Below are 20,322 nucleotides of genomic sequence, written 5' to 3' on the forward strand. Positions count from 1 at the left end.
CGACGTGACTCGAACGTACCGTTCCATTAACACCATGTCAGAGTGTGATGGCAAAGTTGCGAATGTAAGTGTAAGAGATATTAATTTCACAGTTCTTCTAATTTCTTTTACACTTACAGTAAACCTCCTAGTTGTTTTCCAGCTAAGAAGCTTTCTTATTGTTTAATTGTATGGAAAGAATGAACACAATCCAGAGTCAAATGGAGTTTTTCCTTTTCATCAGAAGAAATATTCCAGAGTCAACAGTTGAGTCACTGACAAGTGTGGGAAACGTCACCATCGTCATCTGGCACAAAAGAGGATGTGAGGAAGCAGTTCATGGGAAACACACACTCGCGCGACAGATGTAAACACACCATGCCATTCCGCTAAGCAGGGACGGCTCACGGTGTGTGTGTCATAGTGAAACATTGAGACAGAAGCCCAGACTGAAACATGTAAACAACTCCATACTCCAGCAGACGTCTACACGGCTCATAAGCTTCAAGCTGAATGTGTCAAGACAACAGTGAGACAAATCCTCACCGATGTCCTGCAGATAAATGACATTTCCAGGCAAGATCAACAAATAATTCATTTGATTTGAGAGAAGTGTAGTGCACAAGACCATTAGCATGATGATATAATAATCACATCTGCACAGTAAACACTAAACACAAGCACTGTACATCAGCATCTTCAATGAACCCTCTTAATGATGGATCCCTAATGTATTACTACCTCATGAAGAAGGGTTCATTTTCTGAAGAAGAACATGGAATATATATATACATACTTTAACTTTTATAACAAATGCTGAAGAACGCAGCTTGTTTGGATTCATTTTGCGTGTTTTTAGGGACTGTTTGAATATTGTGACTCATCAAAACACCCACACAAGTGCTCATTAGTAACAGCTGAGGATGGACAAAGTGGTCACAGTACACAACAAAACACTAGTTTGTTTGTTTGAGGTATCATCTGCGTTATCAGCTTTGCAAAGGCCAATATCGTGATGGACAATTATGTTTACTGTGACCTTATCTGAATGTTAGAATCACTTCAACATTGTTTACTCCCCCTGAGAGAATAACACACCAGCTGCATCGTGTTTGGTACTTAGACACATTTTGGCACTGGCTGCTGATGAAGGTTAAAAGGAAGAGCTCCGCTACAGGGGGGATAAATCAGCCGTCAGTGCCTTCTGGAAACGCAAGCAAACTGATATTCAGATATTAACAGTATACTTTATGTTATGTGAGCTACCACTTTTGTTTAGTCTATTCAGTTAGGCTAAGTTTCAGATTTGTTCTCACTTTGTTCCCACAGTCAGGAACTGGTACTCTCGGTCACATGTTTAAAAATTCCCATGTTCTTTTAAAACAGTAGTTTTGTTTAGCAGTCTTTACTATAATCTACACAGTATAGATGTGAAAGACTTACCCTCTCCTCCAGGCCACTTTCCTCGCTGGGTGGCTCCTTCCAGTCAGGTGTATCTGTGCTGACGGGTGCAGGTTTCTTCAGTGCTGGCTCACGATTCAACGTGGTGTATCCCACGTGCTCATAAATGGGGTTAATAGTCATCTTAGAGATGTACTCAGCTGCTTTGGTCTCGATGTAAAGCGTGATCAGGCCATCTGTGACCAAGTCGTGGATCGACTCGAACCGTTTCTCTCCCACAAAGTGCTTGCCATCGTAATAGAGGCGGAAGTTGCGGGTCTGGTTCCCGAAGCTGATTGAGGGAGATGGAAAAGAACAGGAGGAAAAAAAATAAGTGCTGGTGGAAAAACCAATATGAGGGTAAGAGAGTTAATGATCAGGTGAAAAACAAGAGTATAATTGCAAGGGGGAAATGATTTCTCACTGACAGCTAGAAATATGACCAGCTAGTGAATCTGAGAGCTTTATCACACACATACACGCATGCACACACACACGCATGCACACACACACACACCCACACACACACACCCACACCCACAGACACACACCCCACACCATGCTAGCCTGGTCATCTTTCAGAACTAAATCACTTAGTGTTTGGACAGAGGAGCTGCTTCTTAGATCAATAAGTAGATTAGTAGCAGTCAGCCATTTTTTCAGCAACGCACAACAGGCAAAAAATCTAAGCCACAACACACACGAGAAACTTCACACGTGCATGCAAAGCTTTTCTTTTCTATTCTCTTCCAGTAGTGATTGATCTGAACATCTTAACATCAACTGAAGTTAATGGTATCCTCTCTCAATGCACTGATATTAGCAGAAGGGCGGAACAGTATTTACTTCCCTAAAGATAAATTATACATCAGCCAAATTTAACACGCAGTCAATGTCATTACGTGAAACTGATCAGGTAATTAAATATTGATGAGGCAAAATCAAGAGTGTACGCATCATTAGAGCAACAGAACAAAATTGGAGCATACAGTTAAGTAACATGTTACAAGGATTTAATAATCTCTTTATACACTGTGATTTAATCTGTTAATTAAACCACTACAACGCCAACCACTAATAAAATGCATTTTGCTTCGGAACAATAAACTATGCATGTATGTTCAGCAGAAATGTGCAGCGGATGATGTACAACAATGGAATAAGTTAGAAATAAAACAACAATGTAACAGCAAACATTTCTACTAGAAGCCTATTATAAATCAGATCATGTTACATTACTGATACCAACAATGTCACAATATCACTGTGATGTTAAATCCAGTACAACACAAAATGACTGGAGTTTTACAGATACATGAATGTGTTATTAGGTGCTAATTTTACGTTAAACAAAGCTCTACATAATACAGTGTCCGGTGATCTAAAGTGATGTGGCTGCTTCTGGTTACTGGCTGCGTTTCCTGTGTGAGTGCAGTTATAGTCCCAGCGAGAGGGATATCTGACGCACACAGGAATAAAGGACTGCAGGGACTTCGGTCAAAATAGTTCTACGCTATATCTTGTTTCCTGCTTCCTATGTGGAGTAAAGCGATACTCCATTAACTCCACAGACAAACTGAAGCTAATGCAATTATCTGATTAGGATCTAATGCCATAACACGTTAATAAAACTTATTAAAGCTTTGGCACATGTTTAGATTTTTCTGGGATATTTTAGGATTTTTTTGTCACTTCAGTTATGTTTTAGAGAAATATTTAATGGTTTATTGCATCTCTATGATGGGGCACATCCCAGGGGACAAACTGGGTAGGCTTCTTGCTACATTTTCTCTTCTTATCAGTAATAGGAGAAAGTATTTCCGATGCTGGTTTCTAGTGCAAATCAATTTTGCAAGCGAGCTTTTACATCCATGTATATATACAATAACAATAACACAAAGAACTGATCTGGCTGGACCCCTTAAGGTGGAGAAACAGAAATATACACAGAAATCAAACACAGACCTAAACACACTGAGTGTTCACAGAGCACATTAAGCGGCTAAAGCATTCCTTAAGCAGACCCTTTGCCTAATCCTGTTAATGCCAAACTGGACAACTGTAACCCTTTCATCATGGAGACGTCATCTGTAACCAGAGCGAGTGAAATCTGCAAATTTGCGCCAACACTTTGACGATATCTCAGCTCAAATTAAAAAGGCTAATCCTCTTTATTTGGCATGCCATTAAATCCTAGAAAATTCTCCTGTTTTAGGCAAAGCAAAATAAACCTTGGAATAATGAGATGGAGTTCAATCATATTCGTACATGTAAAGAAGTGCCTCACATCTCCACAGTACATCCTTCACTATGACCCACTGCACAACACGCCACTAAACACTAAACACGCCACTGCACAAAGACGCCACTAAATAAGCATTTACTGACCGGGACTTCAAGAGATATATGAGTGATTAAAAAGAAAACCCTTAATTTTTTTATATATTTTGTATGTTTTTTTTTTTTTATATTAAGAACCAACAGCTACAAAAGTTCTCATTTCTACTTAGAGTGAAAACTCATTTTCTGTGTACATCACTCCTATTTCCTCCTTTACAGCTAACTTAAAAACTAAATGGATCAACAGAGCATGTCTCTTGTTGGCTTTTGGTTTAATCAAATCTTTTAAAATGAGCTATAACGTCATTTATCTGTCCTCTTCTTAAAAAACTTTCAAGCTATTATTAGGAGATCATTTTAGGTCAAATTAAGAGTCTGTTTTCAGTCACTGGTATGACCATTAGATGTCAACGAGTGCCCTGTGTTATGTAAAGAACAGCTATCGATCAAAAGCTGATCTTCACAACACATGTCCTTGGAAGTGGATCATCACTAACAAGGCTGGAAAGGTTTTAAAACCATCTATAAGCATTTAGAATTTAATTTGTTTTCCCAATCTTCCTCGCACCACTGTATTAGAGAGAGGTTAGGAAACAAACCATGGGCATGAGTTTTCCTGTTGACATTTGGCTAAATTAGATTAGCTCCATAAATTTCTGGTTATAATAGAATTTATGCTACTTCTGGTACATATGGAAGCATGAGCTAGATCATAATTATCTGCAGTGCAGCCGCTCACATGCAGCTGCAAATTCTCATTCTCATCTTGTTCAGGCTTGTGAGAGAACAGCATTTGATCTGTATATTTTGATTTGGCACAGGTTTTATGCCGGATGCCCTTCCGGACGCAACCTTCTTATTTTATCTTTGCTTTTGACCGAAACTGACATTTAACCCACACTGCCTGGACCGTGACAGTGAAAGTGCAGTATCCTGATGCTGGACTACAAGGGAACAGACCAATGTCATGATACTCTGCTGAAATAGTGTTCAAAATTTGTTCAAAATTATAAGGAGTTCCGGTTTTGCTTATGCTTGGGTCAAAACAGAATGAGTGATTTAGTTTCAGTTTCAAAACAGATGTCTGATTCTGACTGGTACCGTCATAGGCTGGATGTCACATTTACCAAATATGTGTAGAAGAAAATGGCAAAAAAAAATTTAAATGTACTGTTTACCACAAGAGGCTAATTATGAAAATAACAGCTAACTGCATACATGAAACCTTTGTCACAATATTGTGGTTCAGAATGTGGAACCTAAGGCATAGCAGCATCCCGGGATTTAACACAGTACACAGGACAGAATTAGATGGCTGGGATTACAGGAACACTTTCCCCTCAGGATCGCAGCTAGGAAGCTTTAAATAGGTTTGAATCATTCAAAAAGAAGTTATTGAAATGAAAAGAGGAGAAGCGGTTAGAAAAACAAGAATGAACATGAAACTTAAAATGGTATAAATAAAGAACATTTATATTTAAAGCAGATCACACACCGTAAGGCTAGGGTGTAAGTGCCAGGTTGTCTCTGGCTCTCTCTGATGAGGTAACTTCCTTCTGCCACACTCAGCAGCTGATCTGCTTCCTCTCTGGAGATCATGCCGTGGTACCTGAGCGAAAAAGACGCATCCATAACCATGTCTAATGACGACACACTGATATCAAATCTAAAAATAATGGCACTGAAACTCACTCTCGCCCGTAGTATTTGGGCCTGTTTTCAACCTGCAATACAAGAAGAAAGACAAGTGAAAGAAAAATACAGAGAGAAAAAAAATTGTTTCTCAAGGGCTGTTTTCACATCTGCCACAATGTATACTATGTACTGGGCTCTTTGGATTCTGCACCTATAACAAAACTATTGGCACAGGAGGTTTCCCGATTCTATCAAACTCTAAAAACAAAAATGGTTTGTAGAAATAAGCGATTTTAGTGCACAGTATAAGCTATAGCTGGAAAGCACCAGAACATCACAGTGGGATGATTTATAATGTATGATGGGTATCCACAGTGCAAGGATCTGTTGCAAATGGGTTATTACAATCACATATTAGCATAATAAACCCACAAACAGCACGTCCAGCTGTTTAACCTTGAAGCGACTGTGAGACAGCAATCATCACAAAAGATACGAAAATGGAGCTCATGCAGATTACGATGATATTGGTTTGTGTGCAGACGCATCAACTTCCATTTCTGTCTTCACGCCACGCTTGGCCTTCCCTCTCTACGAAGACGCACACGTTTAGTTTGTCTTATAAGCGATGGAATAGCAATAGTGTACAGAAAATAAAAAAGACAAAATATAGAAAGTAGAGTAGTGGTGTTATTTTGTGTGGCAGCTTTACAGTGCTCCAGGGAAATTCAGCTAAACATGGTATCAATTCATCCAGACCAAACAACGGGCTGCACGTAATCTATAAGCTGTGTGCGTCTTCAGTAGCATAACCTGTTCAGCTTCATATAATGAAATCCACAGAGCTGGGGAAAGCTAAGTGTAATATACTGACGAGATGAGACAACATGTCACTGAATAAATGAGCCTGGGATTGCCCAATTCTGTCCTTTATTATAAGGAAAATAAGAAGGAGGAGGGGAGTTAATGAGAGAATCACAAATGCTTAAGAAAGCATCATGTAGAAACAGGATGAAACTATGTGGGCAGGCATACAGAGGGGATGCAGTGGCAGAAGGGAGTATGTGTGTGTGTGTGTGTGTGTGTGTGGGCTAGCAGATTTGCATTCTGGAAAAATCTAAAGTAAGTATCAATATCGCAAACTTGAACATGTATGCTTCAATTCATTATGCTGTCTTTGGTGTTTTTGAAATGCAGAGCAATTTAAGATAGAACGAAACCGAAATGTTATGAATATGCCACTGAATCATTATTAAGATAAAATGTAGAATCAGACATGGAAAGAACTGTATGGAAGCAAACAAACTGCTCTAAGTACAGACTGCGTTTGTGAACAAAAATCTGCTCTATACACATAGGAATGGAGGAGAACTCAAGCCTGAAGGTTTCATTAAAATGGGTCAGACAGTGATGACTCACTCAAGGGGAGAACTGAATCTGTCACTGCTATTAAATAAAACCGGGGAAGACATTATGAATAAACAAATCATCTTGCATCCACCTAAACAGATTGTAATCTGATTTAACCACTGTATGCTGGTGGTACAAAAGCAGTGCGGTACTAACCCGAATGCTTAGTGGACCATGAGATGAGCTCAGCACAGCCCATAGTGCTGATTAAAACCGAACAAACCCACTGGATTACATCACAAGGACAGAGAGTCCCAGAACAGCGAAGCCTGATGTGCTGCAATGTCGATGTTCTATCCGTTCAAAAACTAATCTCAGCTGCAGAGCACAAAGAGCCTTAGACACTTCCTATACTATCCACAGCATAATCAATCAGACAGATGCAGACTGATACTTAAAGTCTGCTCCATAAGTGTTTGGACGGTGAAGTTAAATGACGCAATTAAGATATGAATGGAGTGTAGACTTTGAACTTTATTTCAAGGAAATGCAAGAAGAGGAATTAAAGCCATTTTTTCAGTCCTTCCATTTTCTCAGGCTCAAAAGTAACTGAACAAACTGACAATTATAAATATAAGAATTAATGAAATTATTCTTATATAACTATAAGTATTAAGTCCAGTCCTTTGCCAGGTCTTTACTGCAGCTTCCTTCAGTTCCTGTTTGTTTGAGGGTCTTTCTGCCTTCAGTTTTGTCTGTAAAAAGTGAAAACCCTGCTCAGTTAGGTTGAGGTCAAGTGACTGTCTCAGCCATTAAAGAATATTTTTTGTATTTGCCTTAAGAAGCTCTTGGGATGCTTTTGTGGTATTGTTCAAGGTCATTGTCCACACTGCGAAGAGCCGTCTTTTCATCCTATTTTGCAGCAATCGACTGAAACTGAGCAAAAAATAAATCTCTGCACAATTCAGAATTCACCCTGCTACTTCTGTCATTAATAAACATCAGTGAACCATCTCTACTGGTGTCTATACATGTCATAACGCTGCCTCCAACATGTTTGACAGATGACGTGGTGTGCTTTGTACCATGAGCATTTCCATTCCTTCTCCATACTCTTCTCTTATTATCATTTTGGTACGAGTTCATATTGGTTTCATCTGTCCAAAGAATTTTGTTCCAGTCCTAGCCAGATATTTTACACAAAATCTAAGCCGGCACTTGCATTTTGAGGTAAAACCTCTATAATTTACATTCAGGATGGTGTCGAAAGACTTCGTCATTGTGGATTGTAAACTTTGACAATAATGCACCTACCTCCCTAAGAGACTTCTCCCTAAGAGAAAAATAATTGTGATCATCGACTTCACTTGTGTCAACACCTCTTTTGGCCTTGTGTTCAATTCGCATCAACAAAAAACAAATGCAAATTCAACAACTGAAATCAACTACAGACCTTTTATCTCCTTAATCATGAAATAACAAGGAAATAGGCCACAGCTCGCCAAGAAGCTGCCCATCAGTCAACTGTTCAATTACTTTTGAGTCTGTGAATACGGGGGATTTTGTAAATAGGACATTATGTACCATTATGCAATATTTTTGTTTCTAACATGAAGTCTACACTTTAACCAAATATTAACTGCTTAATTTCAAATCCATTGTGGTGGTGTATAGAAAGCAGTGTTATGAAAATTGTGCCATTGTCCAAATAGACCCGACTCTATACCAGCAGGAAAAAACACAAAATGTAGCTTGTGCTAATGTCAGCACATTTGAACTAGAGCTCTGTTTCATGGGATGCAGGGATAAACAACTAGCTCAGTGTAAGCAGGAGTAAATTAGAGATCTTATAGATTATAGAAGGTCATGGGATCAGAAAATGCGATCAGAAAATCCTTATCAATAACAATAACACAGTAACAAATAAAGGGCCTCTCTCTCTCTCTCTCTCTCTCTCTCTCTCTCTCTCTCACACACACACACACACAGTTAATTCAGTACATTAGCATATTAACAAAAACTTCCCAATGTGAATCAGGTTTATCGGCGAAAAGTACACACTGAGGAGCAATGCTGTAAACATCCTGAATGTACTAGCCTCTTTGTTGTTTTTTCCTTTTTTTGTCATCCTTCACATGAACACTTTTCTGATATCAAAATATGCATGCCCACTTGTCACAGCATTAGTATGTGGTTATACACTGTAATAACAACAACAGAGAAATAGATGAAACTTCACACTAATATGAAGAAGCAATCCAATCAGGATCGATTCAAGTCTGTAGCCTTACACCCTGCCTGCAGCTGTGATATCATGGATATCAGCACTAATTACAGCTCATAATCAAGTCAACTTTAGTACTTAAGGATTTGGACAAATGATAATCCGAAGCAGCAGAGTCACTCGCAGTGAAAAACAGAGAACAGCAGTCATGCTGATCTACATGACCTTCAGTGGCCAAAGAAGCTGACATCAAGATGATTTTCTACATAAATTTGGTTTAGATGCTTACACAGGATGTCTGTCACACCGATGTGATCCATTCACTTATTACTGGACTGTCCCTTATCCTGCACTAAACTTTTTGGTACCAGGAATCCCTTAAACTATTAAATTAACGTTAATTTCAGGTCATCATTGATTTTTTTTCCCCCCAGCTATTCAAATGCAATCACATGTGAGCTATTTGCATATATTGTCTAGTTACGGAATCCAGAAGGGTTTTTATTCAAGTTTGTTCAAGTGACCAGACAGACTAATAAGATTTCCATAATAAATATAATATAATACTATAATAATGATGTGGAAAAGAAAAACACCTCTCACAGACCTGTCTTGGAGAACCTTGTTATTTCTCCATATTCTGCAAACACATTTATTTGCTCCACAACAATTTATTCTATTGCTATACTAATTGTAAAACCGTTTCAAACAGATTTAAACATTTTACAATTCACTCCATTCCAGTGAGCAATATCAGCATGGTGCCATTCTGCTCACTTACCTAACAACTCAAATGCCGCCAACACCCCCCATCCCCATCCAATGAGTACCAGAATCTGTTTAGCGAGTCCTTTAGGCTGGTACTGTTAAATATATGCAGATCCACAAGGCAGATCATGCATGACAAATGGGGCTCAGTCACTGGATACAGTAATGAAAATAAACTCAACAGTAATAGCAGCCAATTCCTCTAAAATTGACAGCAAATATTGCTTTAGTAGCCTTAAAGAGTGCCTTTGAAAATGTTTGCATAATAACCCATTTGAGAAACGTGGGAGAGACAGTGGATGGTGTGTAATGCTTTGAAAACATTGTGTAAGGGTGCTCGGCTCCTGTTGAGGGTTTGCTCGGGGAAACTGGAGCTGTATTAGCATATTCTGAAAGAGATGTAAATCAGGGATTTTGGGACTCTGTTTGTGAGGCTGCACAGGGTTAAATCTCTTGCCACATACGCACAATGCCTCTGCCCAGGGGAAAATGTGCTTTTCAATAGCTGGCTTTGATGTACGAGCCTACAGCGCCAAAAAAATACTCCCAAAATGTAAACTTAATGACCTCTGGAAGAAGAAACACACAAACACGTGAGGACACAGTTTGCATCAACATGTTTGCATGTTAATCCATGAATAATTGTGTAGCCATACTGCTGAGATGGAGGTCTGGGTGCTGTGTGTGTATGTCTGTGTGTGTGTGTGTGTGTGTGTGTGTGTGGGGGGGGGGGGGGGGGGGGGGGGGGGGGGGGGGGGGGGGTGGGGGGGGGAGAGAGAGAGAGAGAGAGAGAGAGAGAGAGAGAGAGAGAGAGAGAGAGAGAGAGAGAGAGAGAGAGAGAGTGTAGGTGAATTATAATAAAAAGAGGCAAACACATCACTCAGCAGCTCAATCTCGCCCTTTGTTTTAAACCATCTTTTCTTTTTTGATAAATCACACAACTAACCATTGTGGCTTATTTATTTATCACAGTATCTGTTTTCTGTTTATCTCACATTATAAGCGAGGAGGAACTTAAATGATAACTATAACAGCCATTAAAAAAGAGGAGCATAATATGCTTGATTGCAGCTCTTTAATAAGGACCTCACGTTAAAGATTTTGTACAATATTTAAACATGTGAGCAAATAAAAACATAAATTACGACATGTTCTGGTATGAACTGTACCTGAAAGAATATCAACTAGTACAACTTCTTTCTAAACCCATTACTAACTGCGGCACTTCCAGCTATCTAATCCAGCCTACAGCCGCTCTCAGACACTATAATGATAATACAGATGAATAATTCAAAAGCATTACCCTCTCTTCCTCTAATTAACACTCCTATCCGCACGACTAATCTGCTTCTGCTGGATGGATGGGAACAGGGAGTGAGTCTGCGTTCTGGGTGAAACACTGAGTATGAGCGATATTTCCAGTAACACACTGTTTATATTATAGCTAGACTCAGGGGAAAAAACAGTCTAGACTTTCCCGCAATTAAAAAGAGAATGAGTAATCCGATAGCAACCACTGGCCTACTTTTGAATAATCTCATGGATTTGAACTGGTCTAATCAAATGTAATGAAATTAAAAATAGAACCATCCGTGAAGGGTAATGAAGCGTCTCTGGACAAGTGTGGGGAAAAACGTTAAGAATATGAACATGTATCAGGACATGGAGGGGATACAGCTTACTTTTTTTATTTGATTTTAAATAAATGAATGAAATATTAGTGTAAAGGTCTGAAGCCTTGTAAAAAATCTGGTCTGGTTTATCTCTCACCTCACAGGTGCATGTGACTCTCCGAGGATGTGGCGCCTCCTGCTGGAGCTGATACACTAAAACAACAACAGAGCAATCACACAGAGTCCGATACACACAGCAACACTTCTAGTATTCAGTCCACATGCACTGATGAAATAACGATGACTACATATTATATTTCATACAAATCATATTAAGTAATTCCTTGGTGTTGAAGTAAATAATACATCTAAAAAATCTTAACATGAAACCGTAAAAATATCAAAGCTCATACGATCAAACAATACAGTATTTAACAGCTTAGCATTTCAGTTTGTGTTGAAGTAATACAAATGTAAAAAATATTCATTATTATTCTCTGTGGTGTTAATAAATATGTGCACCGTTTCAGATACAGGACAAAAGTCTCATACACATGTAAAGAAACACTATACAAAGAGATACAAAGATGTGAAAAATAATTAATTTTAACATTATCTACAAAAAAAATATAATGTACTGAGCAGAAAACTGTGACAGTCAATATTTGTCGGAACAAAGAGAACATTGAATGGAGTTGCACTTGTACTTAAATAAATAAATCTTTGTGCAGTTTTATTTTACTTGGAGATTTGAAAGCCTTCTCTATGTTTTTTTTTTTGTCTAAAAGTTGGTCCATGACATCTTCTGTCTTATGTGTTATTCAAAACGTAGATATATTTAGCAATGTTCAATGTTTATAGACAGTTAATACTAAGAAATAAAGATAGTGTGTGTGCTGCATATCTGTCATCAGTCATCTCTAATTCTGCCCTAAATCTGTCTCTACTTACTTAAAACAGAAAAACCACGTTACTGTTCATCAGAGGTGAATGTGTATATAAAAAGCTTTACTCACAGTAAGACTTCCACACTGGTGGTCTATATTCATCGTTATCTGTCAAAGAGAAATTCATTCACAGCAGTGTTAGAGAATGGTGAGAACACATGGGCCTGTCAGACAGCCCAAGCAGAGTGAGCTATAAAAAATAAACAAATATAAAAATAGAGCTATAAAAATATTTCTGTAATATAAATACTGTATATATGAAAAAAAAATAAATTATATATATATATATATATATATATATATATATATATATATGTATATATATATATATATATATATTTATTTATTTAAAAAAAAATATATATATATTTATTTAGAAAAAAAATAAATTATATATATATATATATATATATATATATATATATATATATATATATATATATATATATATATATATATATATATATTTTTTTACTTTGTAAAGTAGAATTTTTTTCGGATTAAAAGCTAACTTTATCCTGAATGAGCACAAAGCAACAAAAAAATTCTTCCATTAGAGCTCATTAGTTAAGAAAGTGCGCCCTCTAGTGGAGCGAATATTGGACACGTGCTCATTGTTCTTACTATTTTTTTGTGTGGATGTTTTTTTTTTAAACATTTTATTTATTTAGTAATAAAAAGCCTTCGACTTTCTCTAAATAGATTATGATCTGTGTACAAGAATGAGTAAACAAACACCTAAGGTATTCAACACCATCTGCTCTGAACTCAAGGCATTGTAGGGGAAAAAAATCAACTACATTATCTACAATGTATTGGCAGGAAGAGAAATACAACAGCTCAGTTCCTTATTCTACCTTTATTCGTGTACACATCGATCCAGTTTTAAAGCAGGAAAGATTCAGCAAATATTTTGATAAACATATGAAAAACTACACAGAGTAGTAAGTTCACCCAAATGCAAATTAAGATTAATTATATTAATCATTTAATAGTAAAAAGAATTAACTGATCCTAATTGATCTTGGAAATATTATTTAAAACACTAAGAACAATATATAGCCTTATTTCACTTAATAAAAGGCATAAAAAACATTTCTGATGAAGTACTCATGGTAAAAGTGTTGAAGTCCTGAGGCTGGGGATGTGCTGGGGATATGTATGTGGTTTGACTCCTCACTACCTTGCTGAGCTTTTAGCCCCCTACACACCTGTGCGTGCTCTCCGCTCTTCGGAAACTGGCCTTTTAATTGTCCCACATACCCGTTTAAAATCTATGGGTGATAGGGCATTTTCTTCTGTAGCTCCAAGACTCTGGAATTCCTTGCCTATTTGGATTAGGCAAGCAGAATCCCTTAGTCTCTTTAAATCCTCCCTTAAAGCTTATTTCTTTAGGGTAGCTTTTACTTGAAATTGATTTTTTTAACTTATTTGTTTTGATAGCATGTTCTTATTTGGTGTGTTTTTTATATCTTACTTTTTTAACGTATTATTTGCATAATTGTATGCTTCCTTTTTCTTCTGTGAAGCGCTTTGAGATGCTACTTTTAAAGGCGCTATAGAAAATAAAGTTTATTATTATTATTATTATTATTATTATTACTATGTTACCACCAAGAGGTCACTAAGCACCGAAGATCCCAGCTAGCAAGTTTGTTTTTAACTTCTTCATCAAACAGTTAAAAGGAATCAGAAGACGTTTTGAGCTACAAAGAAAGGGTGGAGCTGCTGTTCTTCAGCTTCAGCAGAGATCAATGAAACGTCTTTGATTTTCTACATTAAAACAACACAAAAATACGACATGCTTATTACACAGCAAATAAAGGTCCGGCTAACGTGTGGAAAACAGGATAAAATACAAAAGAGGAAAGTATACAATTCATTTAAACAGCTTTCTCAATTATCAGTTTGTACCTTAGAGCAGCTAACACTTTGTAGTTAGTGAACATCTAAAAGAACCCAAACTCAATGATAAGCAGGCTTTATAGGGCATTTACTGCAGCTGCCTCTACCTCCCACCCCACTGGATGTACAGTATATCTCTTTTATTATATGTGCAATATATATCTTAATATACATTTAAATAATCAAGGCATTTCACTTTTGTATACAATATTGTATATTCTTTTTTACAGTGTACTCTTTATTTATTCATAATCTGACACATTTTTATTCTAAATTTTGTTTAAATGCCCTTATTGAAGTAAGAGAGTTGCCGAACTAAATGTCATTGTATTGTATACAATGACAATACATACCTTACTGTATTTTGATAAAATTTTTTGTATATCAAACAACACACATGCACAAAGCTGGTTAACCTAAATGTTTTATATCCTCGAGGAAGAAAAACTCAGAGATGGCAAGAGGAAGAAACTTGGAAAGGATCCAGACTCAAAAGGGAAACCATCCTAAACTACGAAACATCATATAGTGGGATTATAAATCATTACCATTTTACAACTGTATACTGTAAAGACAAACTGTATTGAAAGGATGTACAAATATATCAGGATTAAATCTGGGATAAACACAGTAGACACTTGATTACTCTTAGGTACAAATAGCTTCTGTTTTATAAAGACTGTGTTCAGGAATGATTATCCTGAAAAATCACTTTATACAGTTTGCTTCTCATAAACAATATTTAATGCAGGATGAAGATGTACAACAAAGAGGCCTGCAACAGTAGTTCAATATGCATTCAACAGGTTGTGAGTTTAATAAAGATACCTGCTGGTGTTTCACAAGCTTACTGAAGAGCCTCAGGCAGATAAAAACCTCTCAGCATAATCATTCACTGAACAATGCATCTCCGGAGGAAAGAGGTTTTAGACAATATATCACAAGGACTCCCAAATGCCTGGCCCTTCTTCACTACACCACAAGACACACACACACACTCTCGCGCACACACACACACACACTCACACGCACACTCACACTGTAAGAGAAAGGGAATTTCCTGAGAGGTGACAATTTCCTCTGTCTTTTATTTACAACAAGTCCAAATTGCAAACTCTCCAATTCTAAGTGACCCTGTTAAGTTTTTAATTATCAAAAGCATAACAACCAAACTATTTCTTTCCTATCCACTTCTATAAACAGATGTCCATGAGCCAAGAGCTCTAAAATATTAGAATAAACTTGAACCAAAGCTCCTATCATGTTCACAGATTTTGCATGATAAATATTTGAACGCAGCACAAAAGCTCAGGATGGTCCAACATTTAGAAACGTCCAACCATTAAGTCTGGAGGAGGAAGGAAGACACTGTGGCTCCAGACAATGTTGTGGAGACGTCGTTTCATGCCAAATTAGGATGTGTCCCTCCATTATTGAGCTCCTCCTATGATTCAGCATTTAATATTGACAGAAAATGGCTGCTCCTTTATCCAGAGATAAGAGCTGCACTGAAGCAAGCTTCCTCTCCATGAATAATCATTGTGCCAACAAGTGTCTCTGCTAGTCAGGTTTCATACATTATTGTATTACTTTGTCCCTCTCAAGTACTGAAGTAAGTGCTGTAACTTATACTTGCAGAAAGAAATGAGTTATTCATATAAGCCTTGAAGACAAGTATAGCATGACAACATCAGCTGTTCCTTCAGTCCAACAAAACAGCTGAACTGGAGACAAATTCCCTGGGAGAAGAAACTGAATGAACCTATTGTGCTTTTAAACTCTCAACCAATAGTCAGTACATCCCCTAAACACCTGTAGGAAACAATAACTAGAAGAATATGATATAAATAAAGAGCATATTGTAAGCTAAAAACGAGTTGAACCTGTTGGTTGTTACTAGGAGCCTGTTAGCTTCACATGGTCTATTGTTGATTAGCAACGGCCAAAATCCTACACACACCCCACGGGACTGCTGTGTTTGGATAAAATACACTCTTAATCATTCGTTTTCTCTACGATATTAAAGTATAAAAGCATTAACGGGTGGTGTAACTTACCGAAAACAAGGATAGCCATGTTATTGGTGTTAAATCCAGTGGACAAAAAGCTCTGCACTGCAGCGACAAGTTCTCTCTCTCTCTCTCTCTCTCTCTCTCTCTCTCTCTCTAAACCTCTCACTACCCTTGATGCTTTGACGCCAATGTTCCTTTTCCCCTTCACAGGCTATGCAGAGCTAAACTTTAAACCCCACTGATTATTATCTATCCTCATCAACTTAGTGCCACTCTCTAGTTTAAACGCTCGCAGATCCACACGACCGCTACAACCCAGAACTGGTTTGCTGGCTGTGAGCTCCGACTCACTCTGAATCCCTCTACTGAAGCCGCCATGTTGTTAGACCACGTGACCCAAAGCTCAGCCTGTCCTCTGGGACTGCAGCCTCTTCATGGCGCGTTACCATGGAGACGCACTGCCTCAGCACGATGAGGTCACGGTCATGATGCTGCATTTGGTGTCTGGATGATAAACAAGTTATAAAACCTGTTGAGCAAGGTGACACAAGCAAATGGGTGGTTCTGGGACTGCCTTGTGTCCTTGTGGTTTAATGAAAGGAGCTAAAGACAAAGATTTTTGTTCAAGCCACATGTATGTATATACTGTATTTGGCAGAACCCTGAATACAACTGAGCAGCTAGGCACTGCTAGGATTTAAACATTTAGCCTATCCTCTGGAAGGGACCTGGGCACCAGGCAGGGTATGATCATACTCATTTTAGAAATGATAATAATAATAATAATACGAATGCTAATAATACAACGCATGTCTTAACACTGGGGGAGCAAACCAGAGTGCCTGGATGAAACCCCTAAAGCACCAGAAGGTGTAGGGCGTAGACGGGATCCATGCCCCAACCCTGCGGTTGTGAGGCAAACATGCTAACCACTAAGCAACCCTGACCATAACTACTCCCTAACCTGCCATTAGCTAATCATATGAGTTTGTGACGTTTGCATACTTCAATAGATTTAGCTTAGTGACAACAAACAAATGTTGCTGAGGTGTGTGTGTGTGTGTCTTCTAGCATTAATCCTTTAAACATCCCAGTGTTTTTGGTGCATGTAGGTCAGCTCAGGAAAAAAAAACAACAACAACCAGACTTCTGTAACAGATTGTGACTGATGTTTCTGACATAATACAAAAACAAGATCTGAATTACATGGTAAAGTATTGGCTATTCTTTTAGGTATTGTACATATTTTAGATCACTCTGGAGTAATGCAGGTATACCTGGATACACTTACAGGTAATACAGGTATACTTAGATACACTTACAGGTAATACAGGTATACTTAGATACACTTACAGGTAATACAGGTATACTTAGATACACTTACAGGTAATACAGGTATACTTAGATACACTTACAGGTAATACAGGTATACTTAGATACACTTACAGGTAATACAGGTATACTTAGATACACTTACAGGTAATACAGGTATACTTAGATACACTTACAGGTAATACAGGTATACTTAAATACACTTACAGGTAATACAGATATACTTAAATACACTTACAGGTAATACAGGTATACTTAGATACACTTACAGGTAATACAGGTATACTTAAATACACTTACAGGTAATACAGATATACTTAAATACACTTACAGGTAATACAGGTATACTTAGATACACTTACAGGTAATACAGGTATACTTAGATACACTTACAGGTAATACAGGTATACTTAGATACACATAGTTTTATTTTATGTTACTGTCAACCCCTGAACCCCACAGGCAGTGACACTATCTACCCATTCAAATTTAAGTTTTATTTACATGATAATAATTTATTTACATTTACAACTATAGGCAGTATTACATATATTGAAATGCTTTTCAACTGTCCATGCCATAAAAATAGAATAAAAATAAAATCACTGCCCCTAAATTCACTGGTCATATGAAGGAACCATAGTGCCTGTAAGTCTGCTGTGCTATCTCAAGTACAGCTTCAGTCAAATGTCCAACTCCAAACCCAGCACTCTTCTCAATATTGTGATTTTAGTGTTATTCTTCTTGAATGGTTGTATTGTAATTAGTATAATGTAACTTTTCGTAGTGATTATTGGTCTGGTCTTTATCAGCAATAATTTGATTATTGCAGCAAAGATGTTGACAGGAACAAATTAGTGTTGGGTCCATGGTGAGCTTAGCGTTTGTGCTGACCCATTAGTTCCTAGAGCTCTCTTAGAGCTCTAGGTTGCCTTTTATTATAAACCTTTGTAGAAATTTCATTATTTACATTTACATTATTTACTATCCCGTGTCACCCAAATGAGGATGAGTTTCCTTCTGAGTCTGGTTCCTCTCAAGGTTTCTTCCTCATATCATCTCAGGGAGTTTTTCATAGATGTATAGTATTTTAAAATTTAAATTAATATTAAATTAATTATAAATTTTAAATATATGTATTCATTCATTTATTTTTATTCTTATTTTTCTGCTTCTTTTATTACAGTATATTTATTTCCTTTTTCTCTTTTGTTTCTATACTTCTCTAATGCTGCTTTGAGACCATGTGAATTGTTAAAAGCGTTATACAAATAAACTGAATTGAAATTGAATTGAATTATTAACTGTTTTCATTGTGTATCTAGTAAACAGGATTTAGTGATAAATTAAATCAATGTGTTGAAAATACAATTATTCTTCCTTTTCTTTATGTTATTATTAATATAATTACTCCTACTATTCCCCAATCCAAACATTTCTCTCCAGCAACCTTCCGTATTTGCTTTTCCCCACCACATGGACATCCTGCACTGACAGAAACATAATCGAGTGTGCACGCTAAAAGGAAGTTTAGACAATAGCAGCCCAACAGCCTGCGTGCGTTTAGACTGCTACAAGAAGACTCTCTCTAGAACATAATTCTGGTGAATGCTCATTTCCCTTTTTAACAATACAGTACAGGAGGCCAGAGTGGCAGTGAAAGCCTTCTGTCAAATGTGATTCAAATGATGTCATTCCTTGGATGCATTCCTGGAAGCATTTTATTGTATAACATTTTGTTACGGTTAAGGTTCCACATTGAAATTTGTATCTCTTTATGCACTGCCTTTACATGGATAAATTATAGGTTAAAGTAATGGTGTGCTTTTGATGAAACAGAGTAAGCAATATGTAGATTTGCTGTATTCATGCATGCAAGATGTAGATTTGATGCATTCAGAGGATCAGTTGCTTTATGTAGATTTCATACTAAACTGCTTATTGTAGCAGCAGAACAATCCTTCTTCAGCCATGCATTAAAGGGTGAATTCCTATTGTTTTCCAGGATTAAGGATTAAATCTAAAACTTTGCTTCAAGTAGGAATGCCTGGTGCTCTAGATGTTCTAGACAACAACTGTAAAGTTTAGGTTTTACATCAAAAGTATTTTGTATTAAGTATTAAACCAAGCAATTAATAAAAAGTATTAAACCAAGCAATTATCTACAGACAATAAAATGGCAATCTTTGCCGGTGTGTCTGACAGAGTATATTGCATAAATCTGATATTGACTAATTTCAGACAGATTTATATATGAAATCTCAAAACATCTCAGAACAAGTCCATCTATTCTCCAGAGGCCTGCTAATTTAAGTGGTCTGAATTTGCATTCACATTCCGTCAGGACATTTAATAATGGAACATTTTATCATCACACCAATTTACAAGGATTTATGTTTGAGGTTTCAAGCCAACGACTCAAAGAGAGCCAAATATAATATAATAAAATAGCACCTAGCCCTCGGCAATCACAGTCACCTCCAGCTCTGTGCTCTTACACTGGATTGCACTGGATGCAGAACCTCGCACGATCAGTTCAAGGAAGGAAACATAGTGCCTGTAAGTCTGCTGTGCTATCTCAAGTACAGCTTCAGTCGACTCCAAACCTAGAACTCTTCTCAATATTGTGATTTTTATTGTTATTCTTCTTGAATGTTTGTATTGTAATTAGTATAATGTAACTTTTCACATTTCACATTACACAGTGAAGTAAAATGACGTATCTCCAGGTTCCTGGTGCTACATAAAGACACAGAGCTATTTAAGACAACACGGCC

The 20,322-nt window shown here is 37.2% G+C and overlaps 1 protein-coding gene across 1 annotated transcript in view; it reads right to left on the minus strand.

Moving 5' to 3' along the window:
* Positions 1 to 16,627, minus strand: part of chn1 (chimerin 1) — a 36,989-nt gene extending 20,362 nt beyond the window's left edge. Inside the window, exons 1-6 of the mRNA XM_060876555.1 lie at positions 16,259 to 16,627; positions 12,366 to 12,404; positions 11,507 to 11,562; positions 5,452 to 5,483; positions 5,255 to 5,368; positions 1,423 to 1,711 (exon numbers count right to left, since the gene is read on the minus strand). Coding sequence (XP_060732538.1) covers positions 1,423 to 1,711; positions 5,255 to 5,368; positions 5,452 to 5,483; positions 11,507 to 11,562; positions 12,366 to 12,404; positions 16,259 to 16,277 — 549 coding nt within the window. The 5' untranslated portion in view covers positions 16,278 to 16,627. The remainder of the gene's footprint in view (positions 1 to 1,422; positions 1,712 to 5,254; positions 5,369 to 5,451; positions 5,484 to 11,506; positions 11,563 to 12,365; positions 12,405 to 16,258) is intronic.
* Between the last annotated feature and the right edge of the window lie 3,695 nt (positions 16,628 to 20,322).

Source organism: Tachysurus vachellii, chromosome 8 (genome assembly GCF_030014155.1).
Source record: "Tachysurus vachellii isolate PV-2020 chromosome 8, HZAU_Pvac_v1, whole genome shotgun sequence".
Classification (NCBI taxonomy): Eukaryota; Metazoa; Chordata; class Actinopteri; order Siluriformes; family Bagridae; genus Tachysurus; species Tachysurus vachellii.